The sequence below is a fragment of the Cydia fagiglandana genome, chromosome 16, assembly GCF_963556715.1.
Source record: "Cydia fagiglandana chromosome 16, ilCydFagi1.1, whole genome shotgun sequence".
Taxonomy (NCBI): domain Eukaryota; kingdom Metazoa; phylum Arthropoda; class Insecta; order Lepidoptera; family Tortricidae; genus Cydia; species Cydia fagiglandana.
This window is the reverse complement of record NC_085947.1, coordinates 11,214,234-11,238,235: the sequence shown is the minus strand read 5'-3', so window position 1 is coordinate 11,238,235 and position 24,002 is coordinate 11,214,234. Positions and strand designations below refer to the sequence as shown.

General features: G+C 36.8%; 1 protein-coding gene across 1 annotated transcript in view; it reads left to right on the top strand.

The window, feature by feature from the left end:
- The window catches only part of LOC134671978 (membralin), a 138,471-nt gene that overhangs the window by 33,286 nt on the left and 81,183 nt on the right, over positions 1 to 24,002 (top strand). Inside the window, exon 8 of the mRNA XM_063529874.1 lies at positions 5,141 to 5,224. Within this exon, the coding sequence (XP_063385944.1) occupies positions 5,141 to 5,224 (84 nt within the window). The remainder of the gene's footprint in view (positions 1 to 5,140; positions 5,225 to 24,002) is intronic.

Sequence of the window (24,002 nt, the reverse complement as noted above, 5' to 3'; positions counted from 1 at the left end):
TATACTGGGGACTTACAGAAGGGACGATATGCTTTATGAAGTTTCGCTCGATACCCGCTTACCTCTTGGCTGGACTAACAACCGGTTAAAGCAGGGTTTAATGCCAATTACCTGCTCACCCTATTGTTCAGCGCCATGCCTCGAGTATCGTTGATGCTAATACCCATTCAAAAGATCTACGTTCGCCGTCGCCCAACGCCCAAGCTCTCACCTCTCACCCAATGATCAAGTCAATAATTTGCATTAAAATGTACAGAGCTTCTACGTGGGTAATACTGAATGTTTCTATAATGAACCACTTAAAGAGATCACGTAGTGAAAGAAAACGTTTATTATTCAAACATACAGGGTGATTCATGAGACGTGAGCAGGACTAATCCTGCACACTCAGTAACTGATAATTGATCTATCACCGTCGTATTTAGGTGAAACAACGACACTTTTTCCTATTTTTAACTTTTTGCTGAGGGCAAATTTAACTGTCTACAATCATGGTTACCCTACAAGACCTAATTAATAAACATAAAACCTCTTCAACCGTAATGACAGCATTTTGATTACGAAGAAAATAAACTGTCAAACTTGAGTGAGATACGAGTTTTCAAAAGTAACCAGACCGTGATGACAGTGATTACATTCAATTTGACACAGAATATCGGTAGTTTAGTACCTATTCTAATTTTAGGGTGACCATGCATGTCGTAAATAAATTTATGATTTTTGTTTTCAACACGAGTAGAAAATTAACGTTAATCTCACTAATACTGATGCGCAACAGTTGCTTATAATTTACATAATGCGCAGTCTTAGTCCTGCTTACGACTCCTGAATCACCCTGTATAACTCTATTTTGAGATACAGTTCAGCTGTCATGTGTATTTCAGAAATGCTGGCAGTTTGAAAATGATCTTACTTAAGAAGCCAATAATAAATCTGTTGAGTGGTAGTATTTCACGAGTTTTAATATCGACAACGCTCACTGCTATCAATACTTCACGGTAATATGAATCCCGGCTGCAGATATCCACAGAACGGAACGAAACGGGAACGGGATAGGTAGCGAGAGCAAAATTAATTTCACATGATGAATGAGTACACTGCGTTCGACGATGCGATTTACAATTTTCCCTGAAAATATTAAAGCTTATCTGCAATAACAAATCTGTTCTGACAGTAAGGAAAAAACCCGCACGCGGGCCGAAGGCGGAGCTTTGACTCGTTTCTTGTACCTATATTAAAAATGCTAGCCACCGACGCTCTATTAATTTATCTTAGCATTCATTTTGTTTATGATAAATATAATTTTCTCGGAAATACTAAGGAACTATTTCTTAAGGAACTTACTTCGGTTTATACTAAAGAACTAGCTATTTAATACTCAGCGGAAAAAAGACTACAATGCATTATTATGACGTGTTATTTGTAATAGAATTATCTCTTATTAAATTTTAAATTGATAACTAAAACCAGAATTAGTAAATAAAGAACACTTACCTACATAATATACACATTGTCAATATACATAATGTCACATTTTTCATATGTATATGAAAAATGTGACAAAGTAAATTCTGAAGTTGACAAAATAAGTATTGACTGGTTTGCATTTAGATTTGTCAAACAATTTAAAACCGTTTAGTTAAGTAAACTGAGAATCTCAAAAAGGAATCTAGGCATTTGCGATGGAATTTGTTACCTTTATATCTTTACGTTGATATCGTTATACTAACAAGTAACCGCCAAAAGTATTTTTTGATACAAACTTTTATTGCCGACTGTACTTTCTCTCTTTCGCATGTCTATCAAGTACTTCTCGAGACCTTTCAAATGAATCTAAACTCAATGTGTTTATGTTTTTCCATCGAAGAGTTCCTTTGGTTACCTTCCGACTGCATCATCAGATCAGCTCCATGTTAGCATATTTTTGCATTGTCATCGGAAATATGGAAGTATGCGAAATTTCAGCTCATTCAGACAAATTTAAGTCACAAGATTTGAAGCCCCATAGGTACAAAGAGATATAGGTATACAGTGTGTTTTCTGTAACAGGGGCAATAAATTAAACTGTAGGCTGTACTCCTCAAACTGACCAACATTTGTTCAGCAACTTTTGAAAATAACTCATAGTTTGATTTTTATTACACTTTAAAGTTTATTCTAAGACGCAATGTATTGCAAATTTTGCTATGTTAAAAGCGTGACAAGTAACGTCAAACACACTGATGTCAGCGTACATTGAAGGCAATATTTATTTTGTATGAAAAAGATGAAGTCTAAAGGATTCATAATTTTTAAAAGTTGCTGAACAAATGCTGGTCAGTTTGAGGAGTACAGCCTTTAGTTTAATTTATTGCTCCTGTTGCAGGAAGCACCCTGTATATGCAGTGAAGGTAAATACAACTGTGTAAAAAACTAGAGTAGAGCTAATATTTTTTCCATTAAAACAAATGACGCTAGCCCACATTTTGGTTTACGTCAACGGTGACACATTCAGGCAAGCGTGAAAGCCTCTAGTGGGTAGACGGGACATGTCTACGAAATGATCATTTAGGAATCATGTGGGAAACTTGTTCCATTTCTTCAAATCAGTTTTGTTATTTTGATTTCATAAGAGCAAAAAGTATTTTAATGTTTGTCAACCACGTCAAATACTTCAGAAAGCTTTTTTTGGTTTTTAATTTTGTTATTATTCTTATTGTGTAATGCTTTTTATTTTCTTGTTCTTTAATTAACTGCTTTGTGTAATTGTCTATACGTATAGTTTTAGATTTAATTAGTTTTAGGTGTGTGTGTGTTATTATTTTTATGTTTATGACATACTTATACGTTTACACCGATTGAACGATCTGAATCTGAAAGCTACAATTAGGTAATGTTTTTAAGGGCTAAGCGAGTGATGATATTATTATATTCTCTCAACCTACTAAGCGTTAATTACAAAACATAAAACCTTTATACTCCTAGCTGACGCTGACCATAAAGGGCCACGATGGTCGGCTTGCTTCAGCAGTAAATGCGTTACAGAAGTTAAATCATTCCACCACCATCCCACTTGATTATATTCATAAGTTTTTTCTTTAAAAAAATACATTTTCTATACATGCTGCCCTCTGCCTTGATCCCTTAGGCGGCATCAAAGATCCGGCGACAGGCAGCACCTATGACCGGGATACTGAGGGCCTACCGCGAACCACATTCGACGTGTTGCCTTCCTGTCATACTTACGTACGAATTTACAAGTGCGCCAGAGAGGCAACACGTCGAACGTTGTTCGCGGTAGACCTTCTGTATCGGGATTATCCCATCTAGAGTAAACAAGCGGCCGCAAAGCTCCGCCGAACTGACTGAGCACATGCGAACTATGCTAACGAACAGACAGAATAAATCCTTTATCTTATTACGAATCTGAACGTTGAAAAAACTCACGAAAATGGAGCGTCACTTTGGGATAAATCCTATTTAGTTGATGGGCTTACTGGACTTTTCAGAGTTGTAGTTGTAAATGTGTGGGACATTTATTTACGTTTGAGGCGGGCGACGCATTACTACTTAATAATACTATTTATGAATTATAAGCAATAAATGTGAATCTACTACAGGAGCTACTCAAACGATCGTAAGTAAAACGTATTTGTGGAACACAGGTCATACAATTCAGTTCTTAATTATAGAACTCTCGTGTTTTGCCTATTTTTGTATACTGGCGTTCAAATGCTGGAGCAATAATTGACTTAACAAATGATAATTTAGTTCGTTAATTATAATTATTTTAATGAAATTAATATAAATAAATAAATAATTTATGTTAGTTACATAAACGGTTAGCGAAGCAATGACATAATATTAATAAAAAAAATAAAAACAATTGACTTAAAAAAACATAATTATACAAGTTACATAAAACGAATAAGTTATAAATCGAATTTAGTCGTCAATAAATCAATTGAAACTTGTCATTCCCATTATCTTAATGATATGATGAATTGATGATACTATATTTAGTATTCCTTAGGTATAAGTAGATTAAGTACTTATTATTGTAATAGTGTAGGTTTTCAATATGAGTAGTTTCGTAATGAAATAATTCAAAAAAGTACATTTATTTTTCCATTAAATTACGAGTACTTGTGGCTTTATTTTATACCGATATACCTTATTTTCCGTCCGTTCTGGCGTTAATAGAGCGAATGTCATTAGCTTTTATTTTTAATCTTCTTGCACAAAACATAATCCTTTAATGCGGAGCGAGGCGTAGACAGGACTAAAACGTGAAAGTGGATTTAAAACACGTCCAAAACATCCGAGTTAACGGTATTACGCAGTAAAGCAGGCAACGGGACAGGTACGAACGGATAGGCGATACATATATTTTTAACGTACGCTGTCGGATCGTAAAGAATGATCCGGTGTCTCCGGCGACACCATTACTTCTCGTGCGGCATGAAAAATTCATACGGCAGTCGTTTGATCGCGTTAAAGTGTGCGGCGCCGCGCGCGCACCTCCGGGGGCTCGCTATACTGTCACACTAGCCATACACGACCTATCTGCTTTTGAAAACTCATTCAGATCTATACCTTTTCTCCAGGTAATAAGTTACATAATTGCACGAGTTTTCAAACGCAGATAGGATGAAAACGTATAGCGCGACAGTATAGCTCGGCTTATGGTCTCCGCGCATACCGCCGCCGTCGTTACACTTACTTTAAATTAAATCTATGTTGCGGGTGCCTGCAATATTATTTTGCAACATTTTCACCTTATTACTTTTATATCGCACTCTAATTCAATTTTACGAAGCGCGAGATGCAGCTTGCACTGTGTGAAGGAAGTGGTGGGATATTGTTTGTTCTCGGGTACAGTTCAAAATGTTCAAATGATTACTTTATTTTTTATATTGATTGATTGATTGTAGAAAAAAATGAAGGTTGTTTAGTTGTTCCGTTCTACAACTATATTTCCTACAGTTGTACATTTCTTACGTTTGTTTATTGACATAAAAATAATCAGGCCACCACACAACATACAATCAAAGACAACCCCACCTCGAGTATCGTTGCTGCTAATACCCATTCCAGAATTAATTTCATTTTTTTAATTGTAATATCATAACAGATTGCTAACATCTTATTTTTGTTTCAGTGGATCTCCTTCAGATGCTTGAGTTTAATGTGACCGTGTCCTTCCCAGCCGCACCTCTGCTAACAGTCATTTTAGCGCTAGTCGGTAAGTGCTTGTATCCTAATCATTTTGCAACATCACTGCGAAGATGCCAACCATCCGACGCTGTTCATCCACGTAGCTGAGAAATTAATAATTCATGTAGATTCGCCTAAGAGTACTCGACATAGCAATGCATGGAGCAAATACTCGGAACGAGTGACGTGTCGACTTGTCGCTCCTCTCTGGCAGCTCTCTTGAACTGTTCCAAACGCTTGCTAAGCGCAGACAAATATTAATATCAGTGAATCTATTACCCTGAGAGCTATAACAGCGACGCGTAATCTGAGAGCTCGTTTACATTGGTGTCCGATTGTCCTATTGATTCGGTCAAATTGTGTTTTTTGAAAAACTAATTATAGCCAGCAATCTATGAATGTAGTATGATACCTTTGGGTATGGTGCTTTACGCACACTAGCGTCCCTCCCCCTCCCCCTGACGCAACCCCCCCTTTTAGCTTGAAATATGTCCCGGTTGAGAGTGTTTTTTGTTTTTTGGGGAAAGTATACAATATAGGAAAAAAGTGTCAATGAAAGAAATGTTCCCTATTAAATTCTTAACAAAAAAGGTTATATTAATTTTTTTGATACGACGCACCATATTGATGTTTTAGCTAGATGAACTTCGACAAAATTTTACCGTTGAAAAACTCGTTGAAGTTCAATATAACATAGTACGTGACAGTACTGAAAGAAATCTTCACGAAGAATAAGCTTGCAAGCTTATTCTCCGTATTAGTTTTATTTCAGTACTATCACGTACTAACTTATATTGAACTTCAACAAGTTAATACATGAATATGGTGAGTCTTACCAAAAAGTTGTATATAACCTTTTTTGTTTAAAATTTATTAAGGATTATTTCTTACCTTGACACTTTTTTCCTAACTCTAATACTTTTCTCAAAAATAAAAAAAAAACCGTAAACCGGGACATATTTCAAGCTAAAAGGGGGGGTTGCGTCAGGGGGAGGGGGAGGGACGCTAGTGTGCGTAAAGCACCATACCCAAAGGTATCATACTACATTCATTGAATGCTGGCTATAATTTGTTTTTCTTGCCCATACATTAGAACATAATTTAACCGAATCATATGCTCGGTAAGCAGTTTGAATGACATCTTTGCGCCCTTTCGCCTCAGCATAAGTTCGCTTAAACGTTTCTCGATGCAAAACCTTTGATACCCCGAGTGCGACGGGTTGTATGAGCGTTGAAATGTAAAACTTGAACTGTTGCTGAGCTTTATTACTTTGTGATATTATGTTGTGACTTTTATGGTTCAATTTTAAAGACATGAATAAAGTCAAAATTTATTATTGACGTGATAACGTCTTCTTAATCGATGAACACCGGTAGCATGCACGAAAAAAGTGTCACGTTGTGTTGTGGACAAATCTCCATGGTAACGTTGTGGACAGATCTCCATGGTAACGTTACGGACACGTTTTATTATGACGTTATCACGAAAAATTATCGTCCGTAAACTAACTTTACAAGCATTTTTTTTACTAAAAATTGTTAGATATTGTAAAGTGTAAAAGTAACACGCAAAGTATCGGCACATCATCATATTTACTAATAAAAAAGTCGCCGCGAAAGTCCACTATAGCCGGGATAGTTGCATTCCGTTTTGGGCTCATGTTTACGACAGAGCGCATCTTCGATCGAACCTATCACCCTCGGGTTATTGTGTCACAAGGGCTCGTTGCGTTCCGTAGCCATCCAATTGAAGATTTCGTCCGAAAACAAATTCAGTAATTGACCGAAGCGAAGCGAAGGTCTACGTTTTGACTCGGGCATTTTGCTTTCGTATGTCCGGATGTTCTCCTCTACAGGTCGCAATTCTTAACCGATTCTCGTGAAATTTTGTGACCGAATTTTATGACTAAATAAAATTTTTTTGTCAATCCGGTTTTTGGAATTTTTTAAAAATGGCGGAGTCGTGATACCTGGCGCCTAAACAAATAGTCGTATCGATATCATAAGCCTATTTTCTTTTTGAAACATGTTTACAGAGTTAATAGCAAAAAATGCAGAAAAAAATTATCGCTGGTTTAGGCGGTATTTAGATATTTAATTTTAACTAATTTTAATTTGAGAAGGAGTAGCTAAATTTCGTCAACCCATCTAAGAACTATTTGGCTCAGTTTGTAAACGTTCGCTTTTTCTGTTTGCACAGAGGGTCTGGGTTCGATCCCCAGTAATTGTATGCTGGGATATTATAACTTTTTGTATTTTTTTACACATAAATTTCGTATTGTTTTTCTTTAATTTACTATACACCGTGTTTTTATTGAATTCCGTTAACTTCGGGGTATAGTTAAGTACGTTTATAAGAACTAAATGGCATAGTTAATTTTCAAAAAAAAAATTTTTTTTTGTTTTCTTTTTTGTTTTTTTTTTTTTTTGTTTAAAAAGTAATTAAATGTAGCATATAGCGTTGTTGTAACACGGGCATTACATTTAACTCAACCAAACAATTGAAATCTGTAACATATCAATGTCATTTCGTACATCAATCGACCGAGATTGTACTTAAGTTTAGTAGCAAATGTATGAACTCATTCTAAACACTAATCAATATGTAAGCCGGCCCTAAGGCAAGTGTACACGCTTGTAGAGGCCTTATAGTAAAAAAATAAATTATGGATTATCTCCGAAATGGACTTAATTAGAACATCGGTGTCTTTGAGAAAGTTACTTGATTTAAGCTCAGGAATGCACCCTTGAAATTAACGGAAATCAAAAAAAACACGGTGTATTTAAAGCTCTTAGCACCATGTTATTTCAAGCTCTGCTCGCGAAGTCTACAGCTCAGATTAAATGTCCAAAAATTCAGAAAATTTGTATCGCTGGTTTTGGCGGTATTTAGATATTTCGTTTTTACTTGAGAATGAGTAGCTAAATTTCGTCAGCTTTAGTAAGAACTATCATGGCGCATTTTGCAAACGTTCGCTTTTTTTGTTTGCATCGGGAGGTCCCTGGTTCCATCCCCAGTAATCGTATGCTGCTACACAACTTTTTGTATTTTTTTATACTTAAATTTCGTATCAATTGTTGTTTTTTATTTTATTATTTTATTTTGAAAAGCGCGGTCTAAGCGTATTCGTTTAATTTTTGCAAGAGATGATGGCTTTTTGCGCTTTAAAGAAAATTTGATTCTTGAATATACGGCGCCCATACCTTTGGCCTCCATGCTCGTCTAGATGGCGACACCATTTTATATTTAACAATTTTTACTCATATCAGTAAAAGAACATGTGTCGAAATCATATGGCGTTCTAAAAATAAAAAAAATCATTTATCCATACATATATACATTTATTGATATTTTTTATTCATTTTCATTGACCGAAGCGAAGCGAAGGTCTACGTTTTGACTCGGGCGTTTTGCTTTTGTATGTCCGGATGTTCTCCTCTACAGGTCGCAATTCTTAACCGATTCTCGTGAAATTTTGTAACCAAATTCTATGACTGAATAAAAATTTTTTGTCGAGACGGTTTTTGGAAATTTTTCAAAATGGAAGAGTTGTGATAGCTCGCGCTTAAACAAATAGTCGTATCGGTATCATAAGAGTGTATTCTTTTTAAGACATGTTTACAGATTAAATGGTCAAAAATAAATAAATTTTATTTCGCTGGTTTTGGAGGTATTAAGATATTTAGTTTTTATTTGAGAATGAGTAGCTATATTTCGTCACCTCATGTAAGAACTATCAAGGTGTATTTTGCAAACGTTCGCTTTTTTGTTTGCACGGAAGGTCTGGGTTCGATCCCCGGTAATTATATGCTGGGATATAACTTTTTGTATTTTTTTACACTTAAATTTCATATCAATTGTTGTTTTTATTTTTTTATTTTTTTTTCCTTACTCAGTTTTAAGCTCTGCTCGCGAGGTCTACAGCTCACAGAGCCACTAGTTTTAATGTGTTCGGATTGAAAAATTAATTATTGTTTTATGTTGTATAGCGAACGAGATGCATTGAGCGTTGTGTGAAATCATTTTTTTTGAAGTGAAATCTTCTTTAGCGGCGCTAGGCACATTCTGAGGTGGGGAAAAAATTATAAAATCGAGACAGCGATCACGTGACCACGTTTAGATGGCCACTCATCATTTAGATGGCATTTAAATCAATAAAGAAAAACTCAATGACATTACATGAAAAAGGTTCTAATCTTGTACGGGTTGAAATACGAGGATCTCACAGTTATAATTAACAAGTAAGTTACAAATATAATTCAATAAAGCTACATCTTGATGAAATCGCAAATAAAAGTGAACTCTAGTACAGTGAATAAAATATCATGACCAAATATATTTGAGATGCGAGGTCTGCAAGGTAACTTTACAATTTCTATTCGAATTTTAAACAATTAACGCTACAAATTTGAATTTCGAATTTTAAACAAGCTCACTGACCAGCAATTTCGGGACTAAAGTTTTTCAATAGAAAGGAGGATGGGTCCATTATACATAGTGCTGCAGACATTTTGGACTAGTCATTGAGTTTTCACTTCTGTCGGCACTCCCGGGGTGCAACCAGTTGTTTTTTTTTACCGTAGTTCGAATGCCGCATCAGTTTTGTTTACTGTTGACACCGTTCCTAATAGGTTATAGGTAAATTGGGTTTTAAAATAGGTTACCGACTACTCTGCCATCGCAAATTATATTAGGGCCTAGTCGATATTGATGTTGGTTCGAAATAAAATTAGGTACCGACCAAAGCCTGGGTTTACTTGCAATAAACTCCTTGACTAAGTTAAGGTGGATGTTTCTTATTTAGTACCTCCTACAAAATTTTAGTAATCTGATTTACTTTAGTATTTTTAGGTAGAGAAAAATATACCTACCATACCTATACTTGTCTAAGAATAGGCTACAATCGGAATGTGATATTCGGTAGCGAAGATTATATAGCTCATTGTTTATCGAAAGTTTTATGATAAAGTACCTACTACTACTAAAAAAACCTAAAATCAAGCAGGCTTAAGCCTATATGGTTTGCTTTAGTATTTTGAGAAGCGAGAAACAAAGCCGTAGTGTCAGTAAACGTCCAAAATTACAGACTACTACTATCTTAGTTTACTACTGTCATTGTTGTTTCGTATGAGCTCGTATCATTTTGTTTTTTTGTGAAATTGTTGCTTTGTGACTAGCTAGGAAAAGGAAATCAAGCTTAGACCACCCTTGATATAACATGTTCTTCACCCCACCAGCTCGGAAAGGCTTACTTTGCACTTTGCACAAACTGATAGCAAAGTTGCATTTTATTCGCATGATGTGAGGCAAAGTAATCAAATGCAAATTTTGAGTTGTTTTCGTATGTTTGCTGGTAGAATTGACTTCATTAAATGGTGATTTTGGATGATACATATTTAATAACATTCATTTGGATTTGATTTTGTTTGATATTTTACATTTAATATTTGCTTCGGGTTTGGTGTGGTGAAAAAAATAGTGTTTCATTCGGGGGCAAATTTTGTTTAACTCTCGTGCTTTGAAACCCTCGCAACGCTCAAGATTCCATTTCTCGAACCACTCGCTACGCTCGTGGCTCAATTTTGGAATCTTTCGCTTGCTCGGGTATCAATATTAGCACGAGCGGATAAACAACAACTTTGCCCCCTTGTAAAACAAATAACTATTGTACGTCTATCGTCATCCCCGTCCATGCAGCCTGCCAAGTCGTAACATTGATGTTACGACTTGGCAGGCTGCTTGGATGAACTTGAGTTCAGTGCCGGTTCTCATGTCTTAACGTTAGTAGGTCGGTCGATTCGCTCAACAAGTCCGGGCGCGGTCCGCCCGAGTCGGCGCCTGTTGCGCGGGCGGGCGGGGCATCTGTTGCGTCTCAGAGGCGCCTTACGCCCACCCGTACTTGTCCATGTATCGAGACTTTTGACCCAATTTAACAATTTTCTCCTTAGGCACATGATATGATGAATACTACTGAAAACACCCAGACACCCACGCGTATTCGGGAAACGAGATAATTACAAGATCTAGAAACGATATAGAGATCAACTAGATTTACATTAGATAACGACTAGATGTGACTATTGGATATCTAAGTCATAACTTGTCGAAATCGTTCATGAGGACCTCCAGAATCGCGGATACGTCAAATTTGACATATCTATCTTGTCGAAATCGTTCAAGAGGACCTCCAGAATCGCGGAAACGTCAAATTTGACATATCTATTTTACAAATATCTTTAAATTATCCATATCGTAACTTGTTGAGGTCTAGTAGAGATCTAATTCATTATTAGAATCGAGCCGACCAACTACGCAAAATAGTAGGATTAATCACAGGACATAACACACTAAACAAACACCTACATAATATGGGTCAAACAGACAACCCTATGTACATGAGCGTGCATGGAAGAAGAGGAAACAGCGGAACATATCCTCCTACACTGTAAACAGGTAGAAGTATACAGGAATCAATACCTAGGGATTCCGTGCACACTGAAGGACGCAGATAGCAACCTGAAGACACTGCTAGGTTTCATGGAGGAGCTGGGGTGGCTAGAGTAGTGCTGCCTCGTTTTCACGCAAAATAGGCACAATGGTTGTCGACTTGCGGAAAATGCCCAGTATAACTAACTAAAGCACATGATAATGGGCTTGAAGAACCATCTTCATAAAGCTACGGGTGCGGCGCCTGGCGCGCAATGGATGTTATAGGACCCATGCTTGTTACTAGCGTATTGGATCGCTTATGATATTCCACGAGGCATATGTCGCGTCTCATAGGCGCCATTGAGACTTTTGACCCGATATACTAATAGATTTGTTTGTATTATAACTAAGTACCTCAAACCTAGTTAACAAGAAACCTTTATAGTTTTGCCTTGTGCGTACGTCTGCCTGTCTTCAACATAGCTCAGTAACATTGACAGCATTGGTGCTAGAAAGCCGTAATTTGGCCTTAAGAACGCCAACACTATTGTTGCCATTAGATAGGTCTTTAACACATCACTGCCAGCACGAGCTATGCGCTACGAGCGTAGCGGATAACACGGTTTTCCCGTTTGTGGCGAAAAGCGTCTAAAAAGAGAAAACTGAGCGGGTCGCTGGCAGTGAATGTAAAAAATGATATAGGTGTCTGAAAAGGATCTGTTTACGAAATAATTAAGCTATTAAATTAAAGATTTTCTATCAAGCGAAGTTCCTATGGAATTTTTATGAAAGTAACCCCTAAACATACAGTAATCATAGTAATAAAAAGCCTTGGACAGACAGACGGACATGGCGAAATTATAAGGGTTCCTAGTTGACTACGGAACTCTAAAAACCACAGTAATCATAGTTGTACATAAAATATTCATACAGCGATTGCATGCAACGTTATTTCCATGCTTGTCTGCAACATTTCACTTGTTCAAACGTCTCTAACGAGACAATTTGTCACTGAAAAACTACATTCGCGACGTCAAAGTGAGACGTCAATAGGTAGTGAGTCGTTGGAATTGCTCGCATATATTTGCCTTCTAATGATTTGTACACATTATTTGGTTGCTAACGGTATCAAATGCTACATGCTTCAAGCGTGGGTATTATAGGTGTATTTTTAGTTATTTTCTTTACTATTTTATTTTACTATTTATGTGGTGGTTTTTTGTAAGATGCGTATTTTATACATATTTATAGATTATTAAATAATATTTAGGGGCACAAAAACGACAAACACTTTTTTTTACACTAAGTATGTCACCCACAAACAATTGCATTGTTGGTCGAGTATTAAAGTATAACGAGGTTAATCCTTTGTTTGATATTATAATTTTGTACAGTGGTTTTCTAACAAAAGCATTTCTGCCAATTGGTGGGAGTCTTAGTAACGAAGTAGGATGAAATTTCCTGTTACCAATTTCTCTAGAAGATAAATATTATGCCAGTGGCTTCATCACTCCAATGGATTTTATTCAATTTTTGTAGAAAACAACTATAATACTACATAGTTAGTTTAGTAGCAGCAAAACAAACTAATTGTATACAAACTAATTAAAATATAACGTCATATACTGAACGTCAAATGGCGGTAAATGAAAACATGTCACGCAAACATTTTTTTTAAATTCAAAGACAAACTAGAGTCGAGAGACGGATGCCATATCGACAAATTATTACTATCGACATTCAACCTTCGTCTACTTCGATTGTTCTGTAAAGTGACTACCTATTACAGTCACAACAATATGAAAATAAATAAATACGAACAATAAATATGAAAAGAATTTTCCATTTCTCGAAACTAACTACGAACCTGTACAAGTTTTGTGGCAACCAAGCACCCAATATGAAGTATGATGTTTAACTAACAGACAGACACGCGAACACGAGAAATTATTGTATCTTGTATCGATTCGTTTTATTTATCAGTTTTAATATAAATACATTACAAGTCCGCGTCCCTTTAACTTGTTCAACGAACTGCAGTTCCTCAGACTCAATTATTGTTACGAGCTTGCTCTGAAATTCTAATCTTGAAGTTGAGCACGTGTGCGCCCGCATTGCATATCGTCTGATTAATATCGCCGGTTGAGTCGTGCCTCCGTCATACGGCTTCTCACAATTTTCGAACCCGACCGCGCTTTGTGTGCTATATCTACCTACTCTTGCTCATATAGGGGTACCTTTGCGTTTACTATGAGTGTTGTAAGTAGGTAATACTCAAACTTTGACTTCCGTGCTCTTTGTTTGATGTTATATTATATTCAGAAGTAAACCATGTTAGATACTATTTTAGTTTGCCTAAATACATTGCTGAAAGACGTTTGTAGATTTTGTTATCTGTTTATTTTTTGATCTTTCAATGTACCTTTGAGCCAGTTAATTTGGGGGAGGCTTACGCATTTTAAATTCCAATCTGTCTCCGACGATGGTATCGCTGGCTCGGCCGGGCCGCCGTCTGCGAGCCTCGCGAGCTCTAAAAATGTCTACCGAAGGGATTATTTTTCAATCCGTTCTCAGCAGCCACCTAGAGGTTCGGCATATTTAATAAGGTCTATTATCTACGTCACTCTGTCTCGGGAGCTAGCAGACGTTTCAATTATACCAGCTCAGATTGTGAACTTGTTAGACCCGGAGCCCGCCTCGTCCGCACGTCTCGCCTTGCTGTTTGCACTCTATCTTTCGTGTGTCTTACAAATATACCAACGTAGATCTGTTCAAAATTAGTTTCCAAAGCAATTTTCAGAACTTGACAGCACATCGATTCCATCTTACTAAAACGATATTCGGAGACTAGATAAGATTTATAAGATGGAGAATAAATAACGCTGCAGCTAATCCCAACATTCATGTAAGCATACTGTTGACAGAAAGCCTATTTGGAAAGTTCATATCATTATATATGGATTGATATAGTCCATTTCATTGTACGTTGTACGAGGACATAATATCCAATTGCCATGCGTCCATGTCCCAGCCAAATTGGAGCAGGTTAATAGGTTGTCGAAAGTGACCTGAAATCGACTAGCCGTGATGCCGACAATATTCCCTACGGAATTGTTCCTGTTACTCGCATAATTTGACATGACATGAAATGTGACACCAGTCGTTGTTAATTGCATAGGTACAATGTTCATAGCGAAAGCTAAGAGAAAGATCATGGAATGTTTTCGAAAGGTAGGCAACCTTCAGTCCGTTATCCACCGTCCGGTTTTTCTCTGAGAATGAATGGGCTCGACAAAAGCCTGAGGAATCTCAGAACCAGGTCTATTTCAAGTACGCCCGTGTTTTGTTTGCTCGCATCACGTTCCCCGCGAGCACGTACGGCCGCTCTCGCTCTGAATACTAATACATATCAGGCAGAGGATATCTAATACTAACCCTGTAAACCTCGTAACGGATACTCACGTATTACTGTAATAGGGACCGTGTCGTTTGCTTAATAAAGTTCATTTTTAAATCAAGTAGGTAAGAGAATAAGAGCGTATGTAGTGGATAGGTCGCTCAGGTTGCGTGGCCCAAAATTGGATTCGCATCGCATCCAGTGCAGCGTATTAACGTCGGGCCGCCCGAAACAATGCCCAATCAAATGGAGTGCGCCGGCCCCGACACCTCGAATTCTGCGCGCCGCCCGCCGCCAGATTTGCTTTAACTTTGTTATTGTATTCAAATGAATTTTAAAATTTTTTGGAACATATTGTAGTTGCTTTGTTTTATGATATTGAACTACTCCTAAAAAGACTTTAATTGCAAGGTTATAACTTTTATAGATTTGGCTACATAAATGCATTTCGTTTAAACATGTCTCTTTGGGCGAAGATAGATCTACCTCTGCCGGTAAAGTTAAAAAAAAACAAAAGTTGTTAACAACTCTCAACTGTTACTTAATCTGGCCATTGGTGGTAAAGGTGGGGACTCTAAATATGGCAGGATGGTATTTTCGAATTTTTCTTACTTTTTATAGCAACACGATGGTTAGCCAGACTGCGATATACAACAAACGCCGAGCAATATTTCCCAGTTATGTATAATAGACATTCGGCACTAGGCTTGCAGAAACAACACGGTGCATCGGTACAGCCTTGATTCATGCCGCGCCCCGCAGCGAGGGGATTACGGCTCGCACAGATTATAATTCGTCACGTTCAGTTGCCGATATTCCTTAATATGACGATTTTAGAAGCTACAATTAGGGAAAACCTTGTTTTATATAACTTTACGTGCCTCAATTTTGTCGCGTCATAGATAAGTAACGTCATTAACCTTCTGAAAAAGAACCAATTAAAACAATAAAAAGGCAAAAAGAACAAATTAAAATCGAATTTTTAACTATAATGGAATAAAAGAAGATTACAAATTCACAGTTGCAAAAATGACTCTAGGTCTTAGGAGGCTAAGGTTTAAACTTTAAGGTCATTGGTCTTGATTGCGTTAAGATGGGCTAGCAAAAGAAGCTACACACTTAGAAGATTTGTGTATCTTATCTACCTAGTTGCAGTAGAACAGATTTATGTCGGGGTCACCAAAATGTTGTTGAATAGGTTCGACACCCCGTTAATCAAATAATATGTATATTCATTGTATTTTTACAAGAATAGAATTGTTGTCATGAGAAATAGTTATTTGTACCACAAGAGATCAAAGTTTGATATTTCTTCGAGTGCTTATTTTGAGTCCCGTGCAAGCGAAAGATTCTATAATATTTTTATATTTAGAATCTTGAGCGTAGTAAGGGATTCAAAAGCGCACGAGATGTAAATAACTTTGATCTCGTGTAGTACACAAAATTTTTCACCCTAAGCAGTGAGAACATACCTAGAGGGACAGAGATAATAGAACCCAAGTACATATATTGAACTTGTATTAGACCCCGCATGTTGAAATGACATTTGACTATAAAGGTCACTTGAATGACATTTTGTCTCACTCAGTGAGCAAAATCGCATTTTGCTCACTGTTTTTAAGAAGCAAAGTACCCTTGTTCGAGCTGCTGAGGCGAAAATATATTTGTCACATTCATAGATTGGCTCGCCAGCTAGTTGCGGTATGCGATGCGCTTCGGTGTAATGACCACGTTACCATGTCTGTTGGTAACAGTTGCTAAACTTGACATTAAATTCTCAATTTTAATATTAGCCTACCTGCGTGAAATTTCAGCTCCGAAAAACTCGATCCAGTCCCTCCTACAACTATACATACAACTCATCTGTCAGCTCTACTGTGTTTTGTGTTGCCGGACATTCAAAACCAAATTTGGATTTGCAAGTCACGCTCGCGCCCATGCGCGTAATAGTTAAGTAAAACCCTTTTATTAATAAGTAATACTCATATAAATAAAAAGCGTTTGTCAGGATGTCGCCGTCGATGTATACGTCTGGGAGGACATCATCACCTGAGTGGTGAACGCGCAGTACATCCCCGATAAGCCGCCGGCGTTAATATTCTCGAAGTATCGGCGTGATTGGTTATTAATTTACGAAATGTCCGTGGAGTCGGCTCGCGAAGCCCTTAAGCCCGGCACGAGCGGACGACAATGGCGTCGGACGACACCGTGGATTACTGAACACGTGCGTTGCAAACTTATACGAGGAGCGGATGATGATTTTTAACCAAGGTTCGGAACCGGTTTTTTCTTCATACAAAAAATACCGGTAAAATTCGTTCTTGGGTTTATTATTAAATTTTTAATGAGACAATAATACGAAATTGTTACCCAAATACATGATTCAGTCCTTCGTAAAGAGCATAAAATAATTAAAAATATTGAGCTATTTCGGAGTTTTGAGAGAAACCGGTTTCAAGACTTGTTTTTAACACACATTAATTTTTTTAATATCCTACACTTAGCAAACAGTTATGCGTGAAGAAATATGTACGTTTTTACGAATTTATATACAACTCGTTCCTTCCCGCCACTTCGTCCGCGTTTCTGCGTAGCATGATGATGATAATGATTGATTATCTATCATATTTTCTTTCCCAATTATCAAACAATCTTCATACCAAATCTCTTCTAAATCGATTCAGCGTTTAACGCGTGAGGTAATAGACAGACAGACGTACGTATACGTTCATAGCCCGGCAGAATACCTATACTTCGTATCATAACGTATTTAGCGGCTAATAAATTATCACCTTTTAAAGGTAAACCTTTAAAAAGGTTTGGTTTTTGACCGGTACTGTATATTTTTGGGACAACAGTTGCAGTAGCTGGCAGCTAGCTGCACAATATTAAATACAAGATAATTTCTCTTAAAAGTCTTACTAATATTATTTTATTTTTGGAGTAATCTAAAACATATTCATAGAAAACTAAAATCGGATGTAAGCTCAAAAATTGGTAACTTAATATCATCATAATTATATCGCTGACCGCTCTTTCCTCGTATCCCAAGTCGGCCTCCACGAATGGGGATTTAATTTGCAGCATCCGCAAATACAATAGGCGAGAATTTGTTTGTCCTACCTGCCGTGCTCACGTCCGCTGCATCCGAGGAAGGGGTCACTTCTTTGTTGGGCAATTTCTCGTTTTAACTTCAAATGGACTGGCTGGCACGTTTGAGATGTCCAACGTACAGCGTTTCCTTGCATGGCAGTGTGAAAGCAACGAACGTCTTATGGCAAATTGGAGTGGTGCATAGCTTTGAAAAATGTTGTATGCAGTTACCCATCTTGAGTCATTTTTATATGGAAGAGAAGAAGAATAACAGGGAATGTGTCGAAAGTTTCGGTTATCAATAACATTAATTAAAAATAATATGCTGCAATATGTAGTATGTTTGACCGTGGTACATTCCGGGGAAACTGTCTTCATATTTCGCTTCATGTACCTACAGGTTGACAATCTTAAATGTGATACGAAGAAGTGGATCATAGACATTGACGAGCTAAAATAACCAAACAAAAATTAGTACGTAAACGATATTTTAGACATCTTTGACATCATTCATTCTATTTTTGACATCATTGGAAGTCGTTCGTGCCACAAATACGCTACTCGTGAACTAATCATTGACCGACCCGACATGAGGGAAACCGGCACGCCATCTTTCCCTTACAAACACCATTGTATAGTTGAGGTTGAGCGTAAAATCGGGTCCCGTAAAACAATATGCGCGGAGCGTGACGCGCGGCCACGAGACGACGATGACGCCGCATTAAAACGAAATCCATACGGGGATGATTGATGAGCGCAGCAAACACCGCGCCCGCCTCATTCAATTTACTGTCACCGTATACACTGCACTTTTACATATTAACCTCTACGTTTTTTCAATGTGAATTTTCACGGGCTTCCAACGTGTAATGAAATTTCAAAATAGGCTTTTATCGTATGCGAAATGGCCTTTTGTTTGATTTTCGGCGTTTATTGGTGCTTTTTCAGGTAGGTAGATAGTCAAAATAATAGGTATTCGTTCCACGGGAATGTCGTTTACTGGGAATTGAAGAAATGTCAGAAAAGTTGTTTGTCACAAAATCAAGTTAAGTGCAGTTACGTTATGTGCTTTGTGTGTTAAAAGATCCACCAAGATGTTAAATCAGCAGCTATCATCCTTGTTGTGATAAGATTTCTTGCATAACTTTATTACACATCGCTACTTCAAATAACTATAATAAACAAAAGAAAGAAATCTGAAACGTCCCATTTCTTTTCGATCGCAGTCTCCTTAAAATTAATATTAAAGATTCAAAACATTATTTATTCAAGAAGGCAGTTGTTGCCTAACAGGCACTTCCGAATAAAGAACACTAACAATACAACATTTAAATCATTTCTAGCACAGTTTACAAAGATCCGTCAAAAGTCAGAGACAAAGTCTCTATTTAAGAGATTTTAAAACGGAACCTAAAACATCCAACATAATGAGGTTCAGAGAATTTTCCACAAATTTTGAGCCCATTGCCGTCTACTAGTGCCTTTATAGGCGCCTGAAGTGGAACCTCGACTGTCGCAACCTTTGATAATCTGTCAGCAAGCGTCCATTGCCGGTGCATCACTGTCAGCACAGAGGCCGTTGACAAATGAACTGGTCCAGTATAATCATCGCTCACGGAGCACAGACGAGCTTACGCCTCATATCGTCTAGTGTACGTTTCCCGATTTATCAAAGAAAAATACACATATTTATTTTCCAAATTTTAGTTTTATAGCTTCATATTTGGCCCGATCATCATCAAGTTAAAAAATTTATAATAGGATCCTTGAGTAATCAAGGGAAATCTTCAAATATTATTGGTAGGTACAGGATGGTGTTTTCTCTATTTTTGGTAAAGTGAAGTTATCTTCACTTCACTTGTGAAGGAGAATTTCTGATTCTGAAAGTGTTGTGTGAAGTCGTTTTTTTGGCCAGCTTTTGGGCATTCTATCCTTGCAAATGCTTGATGGTTTCTTAAGAAGTTTTTCGGTTTAGATACTATTTTCGGGAATAATCCTTCTGAAAGCTGAAACAAATGTACAGTAACCAATCTGTACTAGTTTTGTGACAATCTCTCGCCTCCGCTCGCTTAACTACGGGAACATCACCCGTAGTGTCGGGTTCCGGTATTGAGCTATGCATATTGAAACCGGGACAATGCGAGTCCGACCGATATGATCTGTGCATGTGTGTCAGTGCGGTGCGTCCTTTTAACTGACCTGAAACCTACGAAATTAATATGGCGAGATAAATCTGCCGCTGTTGGTCATGCTTTTGTAATGTACAAGTATGAACCGTTCGATAGTACGGTGATGCACGAGTAGTATTTGGCCAATATCTAGAATTAGTTATTGCTAATTCCTTTTGTCTGTAACGGTATATCGTATGTTTGTACTCAGTTACTTAAAATAAATTTAAACCTCAAATCACTGTCCCAGCAGTAGGACTTATAGCAGCAGGTATTTGCTTACTATCGATTATGCGTATTGGTAAAAGATAAGGTACCTAATACATATTATGTTATCTTTCGTCCGCTTATTAAATTTCGTACCTAAAGTACTTAACGTGTACTGTTCTATATCTACTCGTATGATCTATGTACGAGTTTCTAACGCCCTTCATACGCTTTTGACGATTAATACTATTATTATAATTAGGAAGTGCTCCTAATAGCTATTAGGTTAACTAATAGGCCTCCTAGGGCAAGCTAGCGAATTTCAACAAAGTGCATTTTTAGGGTTCCGTGCCTCCGGGAATAAAATCGATTTTACGTGAGACTGCTCTGTATATGAATAAAATATATGTAGGAAAAGCATATACGAGTAGCAATAGTAGTGCTCATTCCATAAAGAAATGTTATTATACACATCGGTAACTCGTGGCACTTAGGTAACACTTGACAGTTTCTAACAGACTAGTGATGTGACAATATTCTTCCTATGTAGGAAAAAGAAAAATCGAGTTTCCGACTCGAGAAAAAGAAACCACTAAAAAAGGAATTTTAATCATTTAATATATGACATTCGTGATAAACAATTAATATTTGTTCTAAATTTTCACAAGTCATCCTACGTCTTCTACTTCAGAAAATCCACTTTGTGTAAGAAAACGATCTTTCAACCTCCACTGACGTAATGGGTAAAAAAAGCATTTTATTGTAAAGTTGTAAACATTAAATTTTCCGCTTACATGATAACATGGCAACATTAAGTAACTTAGTAATATGTTCTAGGTAATGAAAAAGTTATTTCTTAGGAAAATCTTATTTTGAGTACCTGATTATACATATACGTACAAATGAGTAATCGTATACTTTTATTAGAAGATATTTTCATAGATGCTTATTACGATAAATATAACGCAAGTAAGAGACTTGACTTAATGCCAGTCTCTAAACATTTTCCCTCATTATTACAAAATATGACGGTTGTTTTTAAAGCTCTTTTGATATAAGCCGTAACATCATTCCCTTACACTTAGTCGAATGGAAAAAAAACTTAGGCAACAAAGAGACTCACTTCCTTATATTCAATACGATGGCAACTTTAAGCGTATTTATGAACTTGTTAAGCTACGGACACAACAGTACATTGACCTAGGTTATATATGTTGTTTATTTTATGCGTTACTGTTTTGAAATAGATAAACGTAGAGTAGGTAAGTCGTGTGCTTCTTAAACCAAAATAAATATAATATACGAAAAAGTAGCCAAAACAAAGTACAGGTTTAAGATTAAGGCTTTTTTTGGATACCAGCTTGTCCCTTTGTTGTGTAATGTACAAATCGCGTGATTTTATTACTTCAAGTAGCAATGCCGCACTGTGAAACAACAAACAAATACTTGTGGTTATGAGAATTTTCTGTTTTTCTACGATAATTTTTTATTGACCTAATAAAAAATTGTGAAATATACTAAGGAACTTGGGAATATATTTAGCACTATCATTTATAAATTTTACGATTATTTGTCAAATCATAAAGTTTTTTATCAAAAAACAGAAAATCTTGGTCATTGTGTGTGTACCCGGCTTTAGCCCGAGTGTTGTCGTTTAAGTAGCGGGTCGCGCGAGTTTGCAATAAGAGTTAGTCCAGCCAGCGCTCCAGTGCGAGTCGAAGTTTCACGTTCTATTGTTCGATTCCGATACCTCCACATCGAGGGCCACTGATACTTTTATTATTTCCTTATGGACTTAGTTCAATAACTTTCAGATTCTGCAGTTTATTTGTAATTGGCCCGTTATTGTAAAATATATGTACGTCTCAACAAATAATAGTTGCTGTTTCGCCTGTAAACCACTCAAGTCAAACATCAAAGTGATTTTCCTTTGTAATACTGATGGTCGGACGGATGTTCAAAACTAAGCACCCTCTTTACTAACTCCCTGATTGTAATAATCCACACTCGATAGAAACTAGCCTAGACGCGCGGTCTTATCTCAGATGAGAGCTAAAACTTTGCCCGTAGATTCTCTCGCAGAATTTTATTGGTAAAATTTAATTTTTAACTTCCAAGATTAGTGCTGAGCTATCTTTCGGTCGCTTAGGTTATTTATAATCGCCGCTTGGAAATTGGTCTGCGTTCTTTTCCTTTATGTTTGAATGCATTAATTTTCTGTTGAGGATTTAGTGTTTGTATTAAAGTTTTTGTGGATTAAGGTTGCCGTGTTGTTTGGTACAACTAAAAGGTTACTCAGAATGTCCTATCTGTTAAGGGCTTAGTATCCAAAATAAAGCTTGAACACGCCAAAACGTGGGCACATAAAATTACAAATAAATAGAAAATAAAGGTCTAATGGAGCGAAATATATATTGAATATAATTGAAAATATTATAGTTTATCATGCTAATATACTAGACTATCATTTCAGCCTCAGGATTTGACATGTCACAGACTTCGTGATGACCAGGACACAGGCACTTTGCACGACATGATTACTGTATGCTTAAGTAGTCCAAGCCAGAGTTATTTGCGGATAAGTTGATAATATAACTTTAACGGGTGTCTTTTTCAAATATTCATTGATATGGGCCCAGTCCATTGCCATCCGCCTTCATTTATTACCATCCGCCAAAAGTACCCTTTTGGCATTGTCAGCATGTCCATCATGTTAATACCCCTTCGTCACTGTTATAGTGTAATGACAACACGATGAATGCTACCAAAATAGTAACTGTGAGCTGTGGCTTCTTTAAAATAGGTTTAGGTCATTTTCGCAAATGTTTCTTGCATACATTTCTATAGTCAATGTCCCTTATGCGAATCAATTAACGGCGTCGCTTGATGCAATCACAAGTAGCTGGCTCAACCAATAAATAATGGGGATACTTAGCATTATTTTTATCTTGCAATCTTCGGGAATGTATTAGCAACTCATACAAGTCAAACTTTTTATTTTGTGTATTGCTTGAAGTATGTATTTCTATAGAACCATCGTCTAACACCTAACACGCTCAAATACGTTAAAAATGATCAAACGTTTTAATATCCTACATTTTGCATACAAATTTCATTTAGCACCACTATTTTGGGAGCAGATAAGCTCTTGCTAGCTCTTAATTTAACTTGACTTCTCTTTTTGTACATAAATTTGAGATATTTGTACGTTTTTTGCAACATAAGAAAAATTTGGTTTCGGTCTTTATGTAAGAACGCTGTATTTTCCTAGTTTCTTTTTTTTCTCATTTGTATCTCGTGTTATTCTGCTTTCTGGTTGTCTTTCCATTCATTGACGTCTCCGCAACATTTCAAAAACACAAAAACTAATCGATCCTCGATATATTAACATTTTCACAAGGTTCTTTAGCCTAATCGACTTTTCCAATTCTATTGGTGCAAAGTGATTTCGCTCAGTTATTGTTTAAAGCTCGTTATCATGAAAACGAATCATACAATTGACAACTATTGT